At 37.3% G+C, this 18,823-nt stretch overlaps 1 protein-coding gene and 1 pseudogene across 9 annotated transcripts in view; both read right to left on the reverse strand.

Moving 5' to 3' along the window:
* Positions 1-18,823, reverse strand: part of FANCI (FA complementation group I) — an 82,995-nt gene that overhangs the window by 16,633 nt on the left and 47,539 nt on the right. For all 9 annotated transcript variants that reach the window (XM_007113508.4, XM_007113507.4, XM_024117252.3 and 6 more), the window contains exons 17-24: positions 18,199-18,313; positions 16,534-16,656; positions 10,805-10,873; positions 6,920-7,021; positions 5,824-5,997; positions 5,627-5,748; positions 4,931-5,095; positions 4,151-4,330 (exon numbers count right to left, since the gene is read on the reverse strand). In XM_007113508.4, coding sequence (XP_007113570.2) covers positions 4,151-4,330; positions 4,931-5,095; positions 5,627-5,748; positions 5,824-5,997; positions 6,920-7,021; positions 10,805-10,873; positions 16,534-16,656; positions 18,199-18,313 — 1,050 coding nt within the window. The remainder of the gene's footprint in view (positions 1-4,150; positions 4,331-4,930; positions 5,096-5,626; positions 5,749-5,823; positions 5,998-6,919; positions 7,022-10,804; positions 10,874-16,533; positions 16,657-18,198; positions 18,314-18,823) is intronic.
* On the reverse strand, positions 11,466-12,558 carry LOC102979702 (YEATS domain-containing protein 4-like; annotated as a pseudogene).

Genomic DNA, 18,823 nt, shown 5'->3' on the forward strand with positions numbered 1-18,823 from the left:
AGTGAGAGAGTGGCATGGACATATATACACTACCAAATGTAAATTAGATAGCTAGTGGGAAGCTGCCGCATAGCACAGGGAGTTCACCTCTGTGCTTTGTGACCATGAGAGGGGTGGGATAGGGAGGGTGAGAGGGAGGGAGACACAAGAGGGAAGAGATACGGGAACATATGTATATGTATAACTGATTCACTTTGTTGTAAAGGAGAAACTAACACACTATTGTAAAACAGTTATACTCCAATAAAGATGTTAAAAAAAATAAATAAATAAACTTTTAGGCATTCTAATAGGTGTTTACTGATATCTCATTGTGATTTTAATTTGTATTTACCTAGTGTTTAATTATGTTGACCATCCTTTTGGGTTCTTATTTGCCATCTATACATCTTCTTTGGTAAAGTGTCTGTTCAAGTATTTTACCCATTTTGCAATTTGATTGTTTTCTTAACAAGTTTAAGAGTTCTTTATATACTCTAGTTACCAGTCCATCATCAGACATGTGTTTTGCAAATATTTTCTCCTCATCTGTGGCTTGTCTTTCCATTTCCTTAAGAGTGTTTTTCAAAGAAGAGAGTTACATTTTTTAAAAATATGGACTGCGCTTCTGGTATTTCATCTTAGAAATTTTTACCTAAAACAAGGTTGCAAAGCCTTTTCTGTCTTCTTCTAGATGTTTTACAATATTTGGTTTTACATTTATGTCTCTGATCCATTTCAAGTCAACTTTTTGTATATAACATGAGGAATGGATAAAAGATTCATTTTTTCACATAGTCATGTCCAACTGTTCCAAAACTACTTGTTGAAAAGACTTTTCTTTCTCCATTGCATTACCTTGGCACCTTTGTCAAGTCAAGATCATACTTGTGTGGATCAATTCTGAACCATCTATTTCTGTTCCACTGATTGTAGCAATACCACACTACCTTAAACACAGCAACTTTATAGTAAGACTTGAAATCACGTAGTGGGAGTGCTCTTTGTTGTTTTATTTCACATTTGCTTTAGTTACTTTAGGTCCTTTACTTCTCCATGTAAGTTTTAGAATAATCTTGTCAATTCCTACAATAAAGCTTGATAGGATTCTGATTGGTATTCTGTTGAATCTATGGATTAATTTGGGAAGAATTCACACCTTGATACACTGAATCTTCCAATCCCTGGACACTGTATATCTTTCCATTTACTTGGGACTTCTTTGATTTCTCTCATTAATGTTTTATAGTTTTCATCACATCACTCTTGCATGTTTGTGAGATTTATCACTAAGTAGTTTTCATTTTGTGACACTATAGTAAATGGTACTGTTTTTAAAATTTCAATTTCCAGTTGTTCACCACTAGTATGTACATAAAAATGCAGTTATCGAAAAAACTTACCTTGAATCCTGCAACCTTATTAAACTTAATAGATCTAGTGGCTTTAAAAAAATTCTTTGGAAATTTTTATGTAGACAATTAGGTCTACAAAGACAATGTTATTCTTTCCTTTTCAATCTGATGTCTTTTCTTTCTTTTTCCTGTCTTATTGCACTGACTAGGACCTCCAGTATGATTTTGAATAGTAGTGGTGAAATCACATGGGGGAAAGCATTGAGTCTTTCTTCATTAAGTATGCTGTTAACTATAGGGTTTTTGTGGATATCCTTTATTAGAGGGAGAAAATTCTCTTTCATTCCTGGTTTGCCAAGAGATTTTTTTTAGATGTTGGGGGTAGGAGTTTATTAATTAATTTATTTATTTTTGCTGTGTTGCGTCTTTGTTTCTGTGCGAGGGCTTTCTCTAGTTGTGGCAAGCGGGGGCCACTCTTCATCCTGGTGCGTGGGCCTCTCACTGTCGCGGCCTCTCTTGTTGCGGAGCACAGGCTCCAGTCGCACAGGCTCAGTAGTTGTGGCTCACGGGCCTAGTTGCTCCACGGCATGTGGGATCCTCCTAGACCAGGGCTCAAACCCGTGTCCCCTGCATTAGCAGGCAGATTCTCAACCACTACGCCACCAGGGAAGCCCTTGCCAAGAGATTGTATCATGGTTTATGTTGAATTCTGATTGCCTGCATCTATTGGGATGAACATATGCTTTTTTCTTTAGTCTGCTGACATGGTGAATTACAGTGACTGATTTACAAATTTTGAACCAACCTTGCATCCTGGGAAAAATTCCACTTAAATGATAGGTTATTCTTCTTATAAACTGTTGGGATGAATTTGCTAATTTTTTTACATCTATATTCATGAGATAATTTGGTCTGTACTTTTCTTATTAATGTCTTTGGCTGGATTTGGTATCAGGGTAATTTACACTGGCCTTATAAAATGAGTTGGGACATGTTCCCTCCTCCATTTTCTGGAAGCATCTGCATAAATTGGTATTAATTCCTAAAATGTTTGGTAGAATTCAACAGTGGAGACATGTAGGTCTGGAGTTTTGGTTGAGGGAAAATTTTGAGTCACAAATGCAATTTCTTTAATAGAGATAGGATTACTCAGGTTACGTATTTCTTCTTGAGTGAGCTTTAAAGAAATTTGTGCATTTAAGTTATGAAGTTTATTGGCATAAAATTAACAATCTGTTATGAATTTTTAATATGTGTAGTATCAGTAGTGATGTCTCCTCTTCCTCATATACCTGATATTTGTAATTTGTGTCTTCTCTTTTTTCCTGGTCAGTCTGGCTGAAGTTTATTGAATTTATTGATCTCAACTAGATTTTGGTCTCATTTTCTCTATTGTTTATACTGTTTTTCCTTTCTTTTTAAAAAAATATTTATATATTTATTTGGCTGCGTTGGGTCTTAGTTACGGCACACGGGATCTTTGTTGCAGCATGTGGAATCTTTCACTGCGGCTCATGGGCTTCTCTCTAGTTGTGGTGCGTGGGCTCAGTAGTTATGGAGCAGGCTTAGTTGTCCTGAGGCATGTGGGATCTTAGTTCCCCAGCCAGGGATCAAACCTGTGTCCCCTGCATTGGAAGACGGATTCTTAACCACTGGACAACTAGAGAAGCCCCCTGTTTTTATTTTCAATGATTCTACTTTTGTCTTTATTATTTCCTTCCTTTTGCTCACTTTCATTTTAACCTGCTCTTCTATTTTCTTAATGTAAAAGCCTACATTAGAGATTTCAGATTTCTTTCTAATATAAACATGGATTGTTCTAATTTCTACCTAGACACTGCTTTAGCTGGACCATACAAAATTTGACACACTCAAATGTTCATTTTCATTCTATTAAGATATTTTAAAATTTCTGACTTTGACTATGGGTTATTTAGAAATGCATTTACTTTCCAAATATTACAGGGATTATCCACATATTTTTGTTACTGCTTTCTTGTTTAATTCTGTTGTGGTCAGAGAACATGCTGATTTCTATTTTAAAAATTTGTGGGCTTCCCTGGTGGTGCAGTGGTTGAGAGTCTGCCTGCCGATGCAGGGGACACGGGTTTGTGCCCCGGTCTGGGAGGATCCCACATGCCGCAGAGCGGCTGGGCCCGTGAGCCATGGCCGCTGAGCCTGCGTGTCCGGAGCCTGTGCTCTGCAACGGGGAGAGGCCACAACAGTGAGAGGCCCGCGTACCGCAAAAAAAAAAAAAAAAAAAAAAAAAAAAAAAAAAAATGTTAGTTTTATGGCCCCAAATATGGTCCATCTTGATGAATGTACCGTATGCACATGAAAGGAATGTGTATTTTGAAACTTATTTAATGTTCTATAAATGTCAATTAAATCAAGCTCGATGATAGTCTTGTTCAAGTCTTCTACGTCCTCCCTGATTTTCTATCTATTTCTACTGATTACCAAGAGAGGTAGATTATTATTTGTGTATTTCTCCTTCAGTTCTATCCATTTTTGTTTCAAGTATTTCGAAGTTCTGTTGTTAGGTACATATACATTTAAAATTGTTATGTCTACTTGATAAATTATTTAGTCATTATGTAATATCCCTCTTTATTCCTGGTAATAGAATAACGTTTTATATGTGACTAACAATCCACACCAAAACATGACTAGGAAAGAAAACCCAATATAGTGACTGCACTTTCACCTTTAGGGCAATGCCCAATCTCAAACCCACCTTCATCCCCACCCCCAATTTCTTCTCTTGGAGATTCCACAGCAAGTGGAAACAGTTTCTAAGGGTGAGTGGGGCTTACCGAGTTATGTCACAGAGGTTCTGAAAGACCTTCTCTGGGTTTTGGCCATCAGGGCCACTCACATGCCCCGTTTCCTTTAGCTGCTGTACCTTCTGCAGAGCCACACTCACTGCATAGCGCATAAAATCATTGCTGGACCTTAGAACAGACAGGCTCTCTTCATGACTTTGGGTACTGTCCCTAGAGAGAGAAAAAGAGAAAGATTCCTCTACGGCTACTGGGACCTGGAATTAGGTTTTCTAGGGACTGTTCAGGATAATAGTACCCAGCAAGCTCTAAATGATAGACTCTAGGCAGCCCATGCCAGAGTCATTGCCATGGCTGTCCTACAAATATCATTCTCAGTGTTACATCATTTTCCCCCCCTCCCCCACTCCTTTAACTCTGATGAAATTTAAATGTCAGTCTTAGTTTTCTTTAGTGGTTTTTTGTTGTTGTTGTTCCTTTGTTTTTTAATTCAGGTTTTTCTTTCTTCTTTTTTTATCTGTTAGCATGTTTGAGCTACTTAGTTTGATTTTCTTAGAACACATTGTTGGAATTCATCCTATTTTTTCATTCACTAGTCCACTGTTTCTGATTTTTCCTTTAATAATTCAAAGTATCTCTTTAATGCCTAGGTAGGATTGTTCTGCCTTCAAGAAAATTACAAACCTCCTACCTTACTTCTTACTGTATATGTGCTAAGAATTGTGAATCCAAGCTAGGTAATATCAGTGAGCCTGGGTAGGTATTTTTATCTTCACCACACTGCTGTCTTTAAGCGCTCTGTTAGAACCTTACCTGAAAAGAGCGGTGAGAAGATCAGACACAAATTTCATGGACAAAAAACTGTCATTTGTTTTGTTGGCCATTTTAGTTTTGCCTTTACCAGTTTTTTCATTAAGGATGTCAGAGAGTTCCTTGTAACACATAAATAAGCTCAGAACCTCCTCAAACTTATTCTTACTGTGTAAAAAAGAAAAAGAGACCACCAAGGACGAGCATCAGAATATTGCGGTTTACTTTCACATACAGTAATAAAGAAATCACAATGCTTCTTTAGATGTCATATTTTAGACCCAACCATTACAAATGAATGGATCTTCATTAACATAGCACTCCCAGGTCATACCAATCTGGGTTATTTCTTTTCTTCCCTTATTTATACCAGTTACTGCAGAGAATGAAAGTTCAATACTACCACCAATCAAAATTTCTCTGTTAAGATCAGGAGTTCTTATGTTCAGGGTCTGGGGAATTTTGAATACATTAAAGCGTGCTGGAGGGACAAAATTCACCAGCCTCTTTGGCATATGCTTTGGTGTTCCCTGGTAGAAAGAACATAGATAGTTTGGTCTTAGGCTACATGTCCATTAATGGATAGTGTATGGTCTGTGGTCTGTTCATACCTAGCATATTGTTAGTGTTAAAAAAAAAAAAACGCACACACACACACACACAAAATGAACTACAAGTAGAGTCACAGCAATACCTTACCTGAAATTACTTATAGAGAAATTATATTCTATTAGAACTTCACAAACTCCCATAACAAGAAAAGCGCAGATATTGTTTTTGATGCCAATACCAGTGTTCTGAGAAAAATCTGCTGATTTGTCCTAAAAAACAGAAGATAAAATTAATAAGGTACTAAAACCCTCCATTATTCAACAGAGCTGAGACTTAGCAATTACCAGTTCAAAGTCCTCTAGTTCACTCTTAATCATTCTACTAGTAATAGACTCCAACATATCATCTAAGTCTTGGTAGAATCCCTCTTCTTCCTCCTCCTCTTCTTTCTGCTGTAGGGGCACCACTCTACTCTTATACCAGGCCAAACAGTGTTGAATACAACACAGCAGGCAATCCTGCAGAAGAAAATAATAATTGAATATTCTTGTTAAAGGATAACCTATGAAGCTGTTGATAATCAACAAATAATCCTTATCTATAAGGCTAAAGTAAGTTATTCATTAGCATCACAAGTTAAATCAATCTGGATTAACAAAACCGGAAAAAAAATAATTGAACTAACAGAGGCATTGTTTTCTGGCCTTTCCCAAAGGCACTGGCTTCATAAGTAGCTGACACCTAAGAATGCAACATCAGATGTGCTGCCTCTGATCTGGTACAAACACCATGGAGCCTGGTTGTGAAATTAAACCCTCGCTAGCTCCTTTGAGTCCCAGAGGTTATTCTAAAGATAGGGGTTTATGTTGAGGGAATCTTTGGGAGACCAATCTTTAGCATCTCTGATCCAGGCTGAGGACATCTCAGTTATAAGTCACTTGGGATGACAGAGTTTCAGTTTTTATCTTTTCTTCTCTTTCTGAGGCTAGACAACTAGAATAGAAAACCAACCTGTCCTAGTTCCTCTGAAGGTTCGACAGAATGCCAATTCTAGCTCAGCCTAAATCATATACCCCAGACTAATGAAGCAGGTCCCCTGGGTTCATCTGCTTCTGGGTAACCTCCTTCTCTCCATTCTAAAGTATATTTATTTAATATATGTAACCAAAGAGCCATAAACGGGAGATAAAATGCTCCTTGGGAGAAACAATGGATGCCTTGATTTTGTAAGTGCTGACATGCAGATAGCTTACCAAGAAAACCAAGGTGAAGACGGGTCAGAAAAGATAAGCAGTAAGAGTTAAGAGTAAAAATTCATTGGGAGTACCAGGAAGAGCGCTTCACAGGGGAAGGTTATCTGTTTCTGAAGATCAACCATATCAACAGGGCTGATAGTTTTAGTAAAAATAATGGTTCTGGGAGGAGGAAAAAAAGTCTCACCAGTGGTTCCTGTAGAGAGATCTGATCTCCTTGGGTCAGAATACAAGCTTCTAATTTCAGAGGTGGCAGCACATCAGGTTCTGGCTCATAGAATTGTTTTAACTGTGTATGGTAAGGAAAAAGATACCATGGCTCATGAATGTTTTTCACGTTTTTAGCAGGTCACGCTAATGGCACCTTTAATGCTTTCTAAGACATTATTTCCCAACTGTCCAAAGAACACTGCAGCAAAATTTGTGTTACTTTGGCTCAACCATATCCTTTGCCCTTGCTTTAGGCACCGTACTGAGATCTTCTTTCCTATTTCCCCTTCATAACCTCTCCTATAAAACATCATACTCTCTCACACCAATTCCTAAATTTGTATAGGCAATCAGCATTTTCAGTATAGCTTGAAGGTTAAGAATATAGGCTCTAGAGTCAGACTGGCTGAGTCTAAAATCCCAGTACCACCACTTATTAATTCAATAAAGGTATTCATGCCTTGGTTCCTCATCTGTGAAATGAGGATATTATTAATATAAATGTGTAAGTTCGTATAAGGATTAAACATGCTAACACACGTAAGGAGCTTCAAATACTTGGCACATAACAGAGCTCAAAAAACTGTTAGTTAACTCAGCCATAAAAAAGAATGAAATAATGCCATTTACAGCAACAAAGATGGACCCAGAGATTATCATACTAAGTGAAGTAAGTCAGACTGAGAAAGACAAATATTATATGATATCACTTATATGTGGAATCTAAAATATGATACAAATGAACTTACCTACAAAACAAACAGACTCACAGACACAGAAAACAAACTTATGGCTACCAAAGGGGAAAGAGGGGGTATAAATTACAACTTTGGGATTAGCAAATACCAACTACTGTATATAAGATAAATAAACAACAAGATCCTACTGTATAGTATGAGGAGCTATACTGAATATCCTGTAATAAATCATAATGGAAAAGAATATGAAAAAGAATATATATATATAACTGAGTCACTCTGCTGTACACCAGAAACTAATACAACATTGTAAATCAACTATACTTCCATTAAAAAAAAGTTAGTTATCATTTTTCTCTTTTTTAACTTTTGGAGTCTGCAGAATTTTACAGGTCCACATACTAACCTAAGTTGGGAGGCACTGGTCTATGCCTTCAGTCATAATTTGCGATGTTAAATGTGCAAATGTAGATGGACTGATCATTACAGTTTGATAGATACAGTATAACAGGATACAAATTTTATATAGGATCAGGTCCAAGGCCCACTGAAAAGCTTTTGATGAACAGTATAGGACCTTCCAATAATTTCTCCACGTCTGAGACCTTACCTTCAAATGGAGCTTCTTTAGCAGAATTATCACAAAGCAATGGCATAAAAAGGAGGGAGAGGGAGAGAAAGAGCAGTTCCATTTATAGCAAAATGGTGGACTAGGGTTTAGAGACTCCTCATGGTAAAGAACAGTAAAATAATATTGCATTAAAAATTTTATACAGACATATTTATTAAATAGATAGCTAAGAGGAAAGGAAAAGGAAAGTAAAAAGGAATCACGAAATTAAAGACAAAGCCTAGGGCCCTCATGGGGTGGAGGTTGGATCAGAAACCTTCACATAAAGCTCTAATTCTCAGAAGGAGATATTCTTAGTGGATAAACCTAAAAAATAAATCCACCACATGGAGGAAGATGGTAGAGGGATATGTACCTGCCTAGGTGAAGGGGGAAAAATGTCTCTCCTGGGACTTCCTAACCACAAGCTAGTCTCCAAATGTAGATGGGGCTAGAATTCACACTACTTGTGTAGTCCGAAAAATCAAAAGCCAAAAATTTAGCTGAAAGTTTAAAGAAAGATAACATATAACTTGGAAAAAAGTTAAGGGAAAAAAGGAAAGAGACAATTTCAAATTTTACATAAACCAGAAAAAGAGAGAACATCCCTAATCATTTTATTAAGCTCATATTAAACCAAGGAAGTTCAGTACGAGAAATGAAAATTACAGGCCATTCCCTCTTATAAACATATATGTAAAAGTCCTAAATGAATACCAAACCCAGTAGTGTATAAAAAAGGTAATAATTTGAGTTCATCCCAGGAATGAAATTTTTTTTTTTTTTTTTTTTTTTGGCTGTGCCACACGGCAGGCAGGATCTTAGCTCCCTGATGACCAGGGATGGAATCCACGCCCCCTGCAGTTGGAAGTGCAGAGTCTTAACCACTGGACCACCAGGGAAGTCCCCCCGCCATGTTGCTTTAAAAGATTAAATAATATAATTCATCACAGTAATAGGTTAAAGGAGTAAAATCATAACGGTCATCTCAATAGATACAAAAATGTATTTGATAAAATTCAACATACATTCATGAGTAAAACAACAGATCTGAAATGGCACAGGAGAAAGTAAACTTGAAGACATTACGAGAAAATATCAAATCTGAAGAAAATAGTGTAAAAATATTGAGGAAAAATGAGCCAAGTCTCAGAGATCTGTGGAACAATATCAGGCATTCCAACATACATACCAATGAAGTCCCAGAAGGAAAGGAGAGAAAAGGGGGATAGAAAAAAATATTTGATGAAATAATCAGTGGACATTTCTCAGATTTGGTGACAAGCATCAACTTAGAGATCCAAAAAGCTTAATCAACTCCAAATAGGAGAAAAACATGCTTGGACTCTTGAGCTAGATGATCTGAGTTCAAATCCCAGCTCTGCCACTAATTAACTGTGTGACCTTGGGCAAATTAAATTACTTAACCTCTCAGACCCTTAAAATATAAATCTGTAAAATGGAGATAACAGTTCTTATTACACAGGGTTTTGTGAGGACTAAATGAGATCATCCACCATATAGTGCTTCATAAATTGCTTGGCCTTCTGTAAGTGCTAAACATTAGGTACTGTTGTTATTACTATTAGTACATAATAGTATCTTGAACTCTCACAATATATAAAAAGATTCATGTAATGAAACATTATTTAGCCATAAAAGGAATGAAGCACTGATACATACTACAACATCGATGACCCCTGAAAACATCATGTTAAGTGAAAGAAGTCAGTCACAAAAGACCACACACTGTATGATTCCATTTACGTGAAATGTCCAGAATAGGCAAATCTATAGAGACAGAAAGAAGATAAGTGATTTCTTAGGGGTAGGAGGATGGGGGAAGGATGGGAGAATTAGAGGGTGGTAGCTAAATGGCATAGGGTTTTTTTCCTGAGGTGATAATGTTCTCAAATTGATTACGGTGATGGTTGCACAACTCTGCAAATATATGAGTTATATTTTTTTAAATGGGTGAATTGCATGATATGTGAATTATATCACCACAAAACTGTTATTTAAAAAAACATTCAAATAAATGCTTAATGAATAAACGTTGAGTAAAAGGTCTTATTTACAGTAGATATTCTCCAGTTGAATTCTTGTCATCTTGATAATTCTCTGAAATATTTCATAATTTAAAGCTTTTTTAAAACTGAGAAATACAGAAAATAACCTAATAGACACTCATGAATATGTCACTCAGATTTAACAAATGTCAATATTGTGCTATATTGTCTCCAAATCTCTTTTTCTTCTTTCAGAAATAAACATAACAAATAAAGCTGCTGATGGCCTCTGTACAAATGGTTCTTCAGAACGTCCTTCTAATTTAGGATGTAGATTGTTAACTGAGAGGGTAACTGTCAGATAATGGCAATAAGTGGTGATTAAAATAAAACAACATGAAATAGCATCACATACCTCAGGCATGGTCACAATGTACCACTGCACTAGTTGGGAACTATTTCATATTTTGAAAATTATGAAGAATGTCAATCGCCTCTTAATGCCTTAGTATCTGTTCCCTTATATTCATAAAAATACATTTTACCTGTGAGAGCAGAGTTTGCATGATTGAATTAGCCAGCTGAGAATTTCTTCGAAGGACATCATAGAACCCCTAAAAGGAATCAAACAGAGGACAAATAAGCTCTTTGATGAATAAATGAACAACAATATCCTAACAGATTTAGGTCTATGCTCCATTACAAGGTAATGTTCTTTTTTTTTTTTTTCCAGCATCTGTAAACTACATTTATTGAGTGCTTACTGGGCACATCAGATTCAAAAGAGTTGGGACGGGGGGAGGTAAGAACTTAAGAAATTAAACATACACATTAATTTTACCACGAATTTAACTACTAGGGAAGTACAAAATTTGCACAAGTTATACTTTATAATGAAATTTTGATGTCTGTCAAAAGGATAAGTTATACATACAATGCAGTAAAAATGTTTTAAAATTGTGCTTAGTATCACAGAACTACCCCGAAATGGGTTGATAAAATGCCTATACAGCATTATACAGATATATTTCACATTAAAGATTGCTTGTAAAGTACAAATACTTTGACCCCATTGCTGAGAAATCTATGGCTGACAACTATATGTGCAGTTCCTCTAAGAAACATCGCAGTATTTGTAGTCCATCTCTCCTTTAAACTCCACCTTATTTTTAGTTTCACTTACTAACGAGTTCTCTTCAGAACCGTTTATATTTCTTTTGTCTGATCTTGAGTTTCCTGATTTCATTTTTTAAACAATTTATAGTGTCACGACTTGCTTTTAATCTCTTTAAGCTCTGCAATTTCAAAGTTTGTTTTTTTTTCCCACAGCTTCTAATTTTTCTCTGGTTTTCACTTCAAGTTCTGCAAATTCTGTTTCATGCTTATAGGCTCCTAAGGTAAGCTGACGAGATGTTGTTAATAATTATAGCATCACCGCTGTTGGGTCTTGAAATATCATTTCATAATAGAACTCTGAAACTACTGTCTTTTTTCCCAGCATTGCATTGGTGTCTGATTGAAATAGCTTTTAAAAAAATATATTTATTTATTTATTTTTGGCTGTGTTGGGTCTTCGTTTCTGTGTGCAGGCTTTCTTTAGTTGCGGCGAGCGGGGGCTACTCTTCATCGCGGCGCGCGGGCTTCTCACTGTCGTGGCTTCTCTTGTTGTGGAGCCCAGGCTTTACATGCGCAGGCTCGGTAGTTGTGGCTCACGGGCTTAGTTGCTCCGCAGCATGTGGGATCTTCCCAGACCAGGGCTCGAACCCATGTCCTCTGCATTGGCAGGCAGATTCTTAACCACTGTGCCACCAGGGAGACCCTTGAAATAGCTTTAATAAATGATACAGGGTTACAGGCCTTCCATTAGGATCAATGAAAAATATTTTGATGATTATTTCGAATTCAGCCCGTTTCAGTAATTTCATATGGAGGCTTAGTAACAACTCTTAAAAGGATTGCCATAGCTTTCATATAATTTAAATTGGATTTTCTTCACATATGCTGACATATCCTCATTTCTGTATGGTTTTACATATACTGTCCACTGATGCGTGTGCCCATCCTCTTCTCTTTTCTTTCCAAAGTGTGGAGCAACATTACCATAAACTTGGTTTAACGACAGTAACCCCCTTCACTCTCCTGCCGGAGTCGGGCTCAAATTCGGCCATTCTCTTGAACATACTGTCCTATGGAAGAAGCCGCCACTGCCAGGGAAAGAGACTGGGGCCAGCTGACTCGCCGCTCCGCTCCTCCGCTCCTCCCGCGCGGGCCCAAGGAGGAGGGTTTCTGGCCGAAGGAAGTCAAGTCAGCAGTGCTCGGGGTGCTGAGGAATCGCCAACGCCTCAGGGCAGAGGGCGTCGCAGAAGCCCATTCAGCCCCACGAGGGAGGAGAGCAGGACGGGAAGAGTTGCAGCTACAAGGTAATTTTTAAAATTTGGAGGTAGGATTGAGTTTTTTTTTGAATATGGATGATTGTGCAGAAAAGAGTTATTAACACAGTGGTCTGAGACTGCTATCCTTAGAAAGGTCTGCTTCCAAGGTTGGCCCTTGGCTGGTGGCTGGGAATTTGGCTGGTAAACAGTTTTTTCCTATACTGATATAAAACTCCCTAAACAATGAGAAGCTTACTGTGCCTAAACTGTTTGTACAAACGATATAGTTTATGCTGAAAACCTGATTTCCTTCTGGGAGTTAGGAATTTTGGTACATGCTAAGTAAGGGTGCCTATGTGACCAGCTGCCAATAAAAAACGTTGGGTGCTCTCTAATAAGCTTCCCTAGTAGAATATGCTTTGCATATGTTATCACAACTTATTTGAATATGCTTTGCATACATTATCACAACTCATTTGCTGGAAGAATTAAGTGCATCCTGTGCAATCTCACTTGGAGAGGACTCTTAGAAGCTTGCACCTGGTCTACTGTGGACTTCACCCTATGTGCCTCTCACCTCTGTTTTTTGCTTTGTATCCTTTTAACTCTAAATCTCAGCCACGAGAACAAATTTACGCTCAGTTTTATCAGTCCTTCTAAAGAAATCTTTCAACATAGAGGTGGTTTTTGGGGACCCCCAATAAAACAAACAATTGTTCTAGCACCGTTTGTTGAAAAGACCATCCTCTCTCCACTGAATTACCTTGGGATCTCCGTCAAAACTCCACTGACCAGGGACTTTGCTGGTGGTGCAGTGGTTAAGAATCTGCCTGCCAATGCAGGGGACACAGGTTCGAGCCCTGGTCCGGGAAGATCCCACATGTCACGGAGCAACTAAGCCTGTGTGCCACAACTACTGAAAAATAAATTAATTAATTTAAAAATAAAAAGAAAAAACTTAACTGACCAAATTTATACTTGTTCAATTGTTTTGTTCATTTTAGGTGGTTTACACTCCACATAAATTTTATTATTATTATATACATTTTTAAATTTATTTATTTTTGGCTGCATTGGGTCTTCGTTGCTGTGCGCGGGCTTTCTCTAGTTGCAGAGAGCTGGGGCTACTCTTCATTGCAGTGTGCGGGCTTCTCATTGCGGTGGCTTCTCTTGTTGCGGAGCACGGGCTCTGGAGCACAGGCTCAGTAGTTGTGGCACAGGGGCTTAGTTGCTCTGCAGCATGTGGGATCTTCCCAGACCAGGGCTCGAACCTGTGTCCCCTGCATTGGCAGGAGGATTCTTAACCACTGTGCCACCAGGGAAGCCCCACATAAATTTTACAATCAACTTCTTAATTTCTACAAAAAAAGCCTGGGATTTCATTGAATCTACAGATATTTCTGAGACTTAAAAACATTAACAATATTAAGCATTCTCATCTGTGAACATTGCATATCTCTCCATTTAATTCTTCTTTAATGTCTCTCAGCTATTTTGAGGTCTTCAAGTGTACATATCTTGTGCATATTTTGTTGAATCTATCCTTAACTATTTTTTTATCTACTATAAATATTGCTTTCAATTTCAAACTGCTCATTGCTAGAAAATAGAACTATAATTGATTTTTGCATGGTTATTGATCTTGTATTCTACAAACTTACTAAACTCATTTTTTGCAGACTTTTTGGTATTGTCTATGTACACTAAGTGAACAACACAGCTTTACTTCATCCTTTCAAATCTGTGTGCCTTTATTTCTTTTTCTTGCCTTGCTGCATTGGATCAGACCTTCACTTTAATGCAGAATAAAAGTTTTGAGGACAAATATCCTTGTTCCTGATCCAAGGGGAAACGCATTAAGTCTCTCACTATTTATATTAGACGTAGGATTCATAGACACCCTTTATCGGGTTGAGAAATTCCCCTCTTAGTTTGCTAAGAGTGTCTGAGAGTTTTACCACAAATGAATGTTGAACAAAGATATTTTTAATTATTAAAACAAATTCAATGCTTGCCAGAGTATGCCAGTAGACTTTAAAATGTTCTAATCTTTAACCCAGCAATGTGGTCAAATATTCAGGTACAACAACATTCATGGTGAAAAACTGGAAACAATAGAAATGCCCCAAAACAGTTAAATAAATTACTGTACACATAAAGAACACTTTTCAGCATTAAAAATTATGTGTCAAAGAACATTTAATGAAATGGGAAAATACTTACAACATAATATTAAGAGATAAAAGCTAGATAAATCTTATGATTTCAATTTTGTATAAATATACATATATGAGTGCTGGGATTAATAATAATATTTTTAAAAATATATTCCTGTATTTTCCATATTTTCTACAATAAACCTGAAAAATCCGACGTCTGGTACAGTGCCTGGCAACCACTGTAGCTCAATAAATGTTATTTATTTTTTTATTTTTATTTTTTATTTATTTTTTTTGCAGTACGCGGGCCTCTCACTGTCGTGGCCTCTCCCGTTGCGGAGCACAGGCTCCAGACGCGCAGCCTCAGCGGCCATGGCTCACGGGCCCAGCTGCTCCGCAGCATGTGGGATCTTCCCAGACCGGGGCACGAACCCGCGTCCCTTGCATCGGCAGGCGGACTCTCAACCACTGCGCCACCAGAGAAGCCCATAAATGTTATTTTAAAAATGGCAAATAAAAGTATTACAATAGCTGTTCTCTGAAATGACTTCCACTTAAATCTACTTGCTAGATTATCTAATGCTCTCCATCCTATGAAATATGTATGCTGAAGTACACAGCATACTAAATGCTAGCAATCGTAGTGCAATCCCTCATGATTGCAAACTTTTGTTCCCACTGGCTGAATTATATCCTAATCACAAGTCAGTAGTAATATTTGTTCCACTCAGTTTTTGCTAATTGTACCATCATTGTTAATTATGTGATCTAATCAGACATTCTGTAAACTGTTGGAAACCAAGTGCAAAACGAAAAAGAAGTTGTTTCTGGGAATTCCCTGGCCGTTCAGTGGTTGGGACTCCGCACTTCCACTGCCGAGGGCACAGGTTCAACCCCTGGTTGGGGAACTAAGATCCCACAAGCCATGTGGCATGGCCAAAAACAACAACAACAAAGAACGAGAAGTTGTTTTCATAAAAACTAAGTTGAATGTTCTGGAAAGACGTAATACAAGTAAATCTCTAAAACCAACTTCTGATGAATTAGGGGTAAGACAATTCTAAAAACTTAGGGGAAAAACTGAACATATCTAGAAGATTTCTATACTAAGACTGTATCTGAAGTGTCTTAAAGTTTTTATCCTACTTTACGTATAAGCAAAAACTTGAAATTATAGGCAATACATTAAAGTTATGGTTTGTTTGAGAGACAGGAAGTTCCAAATGGCAGACTCATACTCAAAACCAAAAGAACTTGGCCTTAAAACAAAAGACTGGAGGGCTTCCCTGGTGGCGCAGTGGTTGAGAGTCTGCCTGTCGATGCAGGGGACACGGGTTTGTGCCCCCGTCTGGGAAGATCCCACATGCCACGGAGCGGCTGGGCCCGTGAGCCATGGTCGCTGAGCCTGCACGTCCGGAGCCTGTGCTCCGCAACGGGAGAGGCCACGACAGTGAGAGGCCTGTGTACTGCAAAAAAAAAAAAAAAAAAAAAAACTGGTAAATTAACAGTACATTTAAATATTTCAAATTAAAATAAAACATTTAAGGTGTTTTAACTATTCTTTATGATTCCTCACCTTAAACGACTTTTTGGCTAAGCATCACTAACTACTGGTCCTCACTGCATTAAATAAGAGCGTTATCTACTGTACTTTGATAATCAGAAAAAAAATGATTAAAATTAAAAGGATTATTAGTGGAGTTGGGGAGGGAAGTACTACATCTCTTCACTCTGCTGATTTACCTCATAAAGCATGAGTCGAACATCAGCCTGCTGGCCTAAACATCTCCTCAAACTGTCCATGATCTCAAGGCAAAAGGTTTCATTGGCGACAGAATTGTAACGGCTATGGACATCCACGTGGACCTGAAAAGAAGAGAGGCCAGTTCATGTCTATCTTACCAGAGTAAGTAGTTTCTATTAAGGGGGTAAAATGAGCTGATGTACTTGGTCAAAGAACCTTCCATTTAGCTTTCCCCATATGCCAAAACCCAGGACTGAGGCAGACATTATAATCATTATTAGGCCATGATAAGTTATCACTCTTATTCTAGTTTGGACTAAGAGAATTTTCAAACACTTAAAAAAAATTAACTCTTCCTTATTCCTGAAGATTTTCCTTGGCAATGTCACCTGCTTAGGAAGGCACACAGATTATTTCATGCCTCTAGAATTCAGCAGTCATAATAAAACTTGATTTTACATAAAAGGTCTAAAAGACTTCCTTAAACATCTTCAACAGCTAGAAGAATTGAGCACTTTTTGGTTCCATGAACTCCTGAGAGGTTTAGAGGTAGGTAGTTGTTTTGTTTAGATATGGACTTGACAAAGAATAACACTGCTTGTTTGATTCACATAATAAATTCAGCCATTATAGACCAAGAACTCCTAATCCTTACTTCAGGCATCTTAGTGAGGAAGTTAATACTGAGGTCAAATCCCAGTTCTACCCATTACTGGCCATATCACCTTGGGCAAGTTATTTAACATCTCTCAGTCTCAGTTTTCGTACACTTAAATTGGGGATAATAATAATAATACATAAATGATACCCAGTGTTCCTAATATTTAATCTATGCCATATGTTATAAACAAAAGTTTTGTATAGTTATACCAGAGCAATAAAGGATTCTTAATGAAACTGGTAAACAGATACTTCTCTTACTTACAAGTCGTATATTACTGAATTTAAATGACAAAGACAATTTTATTGCTGCAAAACCTAGATTATCAAATTACTGTAAAAAGTTTTGCTTTTCTCAGGTTACAGGTTTTAATAGATGTGCAAAGTAAATAAACTATTAAAATTGGGGACAATAACAGTATTTAGCCTCAGAGAATTGCCGTGAAGATTAAATGAGAAAATAAATGTAAAGCACTTAGCATAGAGTCTAGCACAGTGCTGTCCAGTAGAAACACAATACAAATCACAAATGCAAGCCACATATATGATATTAAATTTTCTAGTAGCCAAATCAAAAAAGTAAAAAGAAACTGGTGAAATTAATTTTAATATTTTATTTAACCCAACACAGCCAAAATATCATCTCAACACATAATCAAAATAAAAAATTATTGAGATAGTTTACATTCTTTTATCTCACACAGTCTTCAAAATCCAGTTTGTGTTTTACACATGGAGCAACACTCAATTTGAACTAGCCACATTTCAATCAGTATTCAGTTCAACAGCCACCTTGAGGCTAGGGACTACCACATTGAAAAGCACAGTTAACACACAGCAAATTTTCCATTAAAAAGTGTTGGCTGATATTATCATCATCATCAGACTCTCAGTTTCAGGATCATTTGTACAACCAGAACAGGAGTAAAAGAAAAGAGTCTGCACATCATCAGCTCCTGCATCAGTGCACACACTATAAGCTGGTGTGAAAAAAAAATCCTTACCTGGCTAATACCAATAGACTGACTGCACTGAGAAGATGACAAGCTGCCTAAAACTTTAAAGTTCTTCAGGAGCAGCAAAAACCCAGCAACTGCAGATTTTCGGGCATCAAGCTGGCTAGCTCAGGAATAGACAGAGAAGAAGTTACCAAACAGTACTGATTTCACAGGAATAGGCTTCTGGGTCAGAAAAATTCAGTTAGTTCTGTACAGGAAAGGAATATGTATAAACAATGAAGCACAGAGCAAAATAAATTGAATTTATATACTCAAAATAAGGCATCGGCTGTTCACAGCAATTAATAGTATAGGAATTCAGCTGAATTTTGCATTATCTACTTAACCTCATGACACTATCTATACTTTCCTCTATCCTGCTGACAAGTCTATGAGAGAAATGAGAACAAGAGTGCTGAAAGGCTGTACAATGGGTTGATAACTCAAATATAAGTACTAAATATAGCAAAGGAAATCATTAATTTTCTCTGAGTTTAAAGGAGCACTTCCTTTCTTCATAGAGGAGTGCAGTGCTTGGTGCCTTATAAACCCTCCCATCCAGAAAAATGATACACTCATCTCACTGAGGCTCAATGATTAATTCATGTTATAGATGCGACAGTATACAACC

This window comes from Physeter macrocephalus, chromosome 11 (assembly GCF_002837175.3).
Source record: "Physeter macrocephalus isolate SW-GA chromosome 11, ASM283717v5, whole genome shotgun sequence".
NCBI classification, from domain to species: Eukaryota; Metazoa; Chordata; class Mammalia; order Artiodactyla; family Physeteridae; genus Physeter; species Physeter macrocephalus.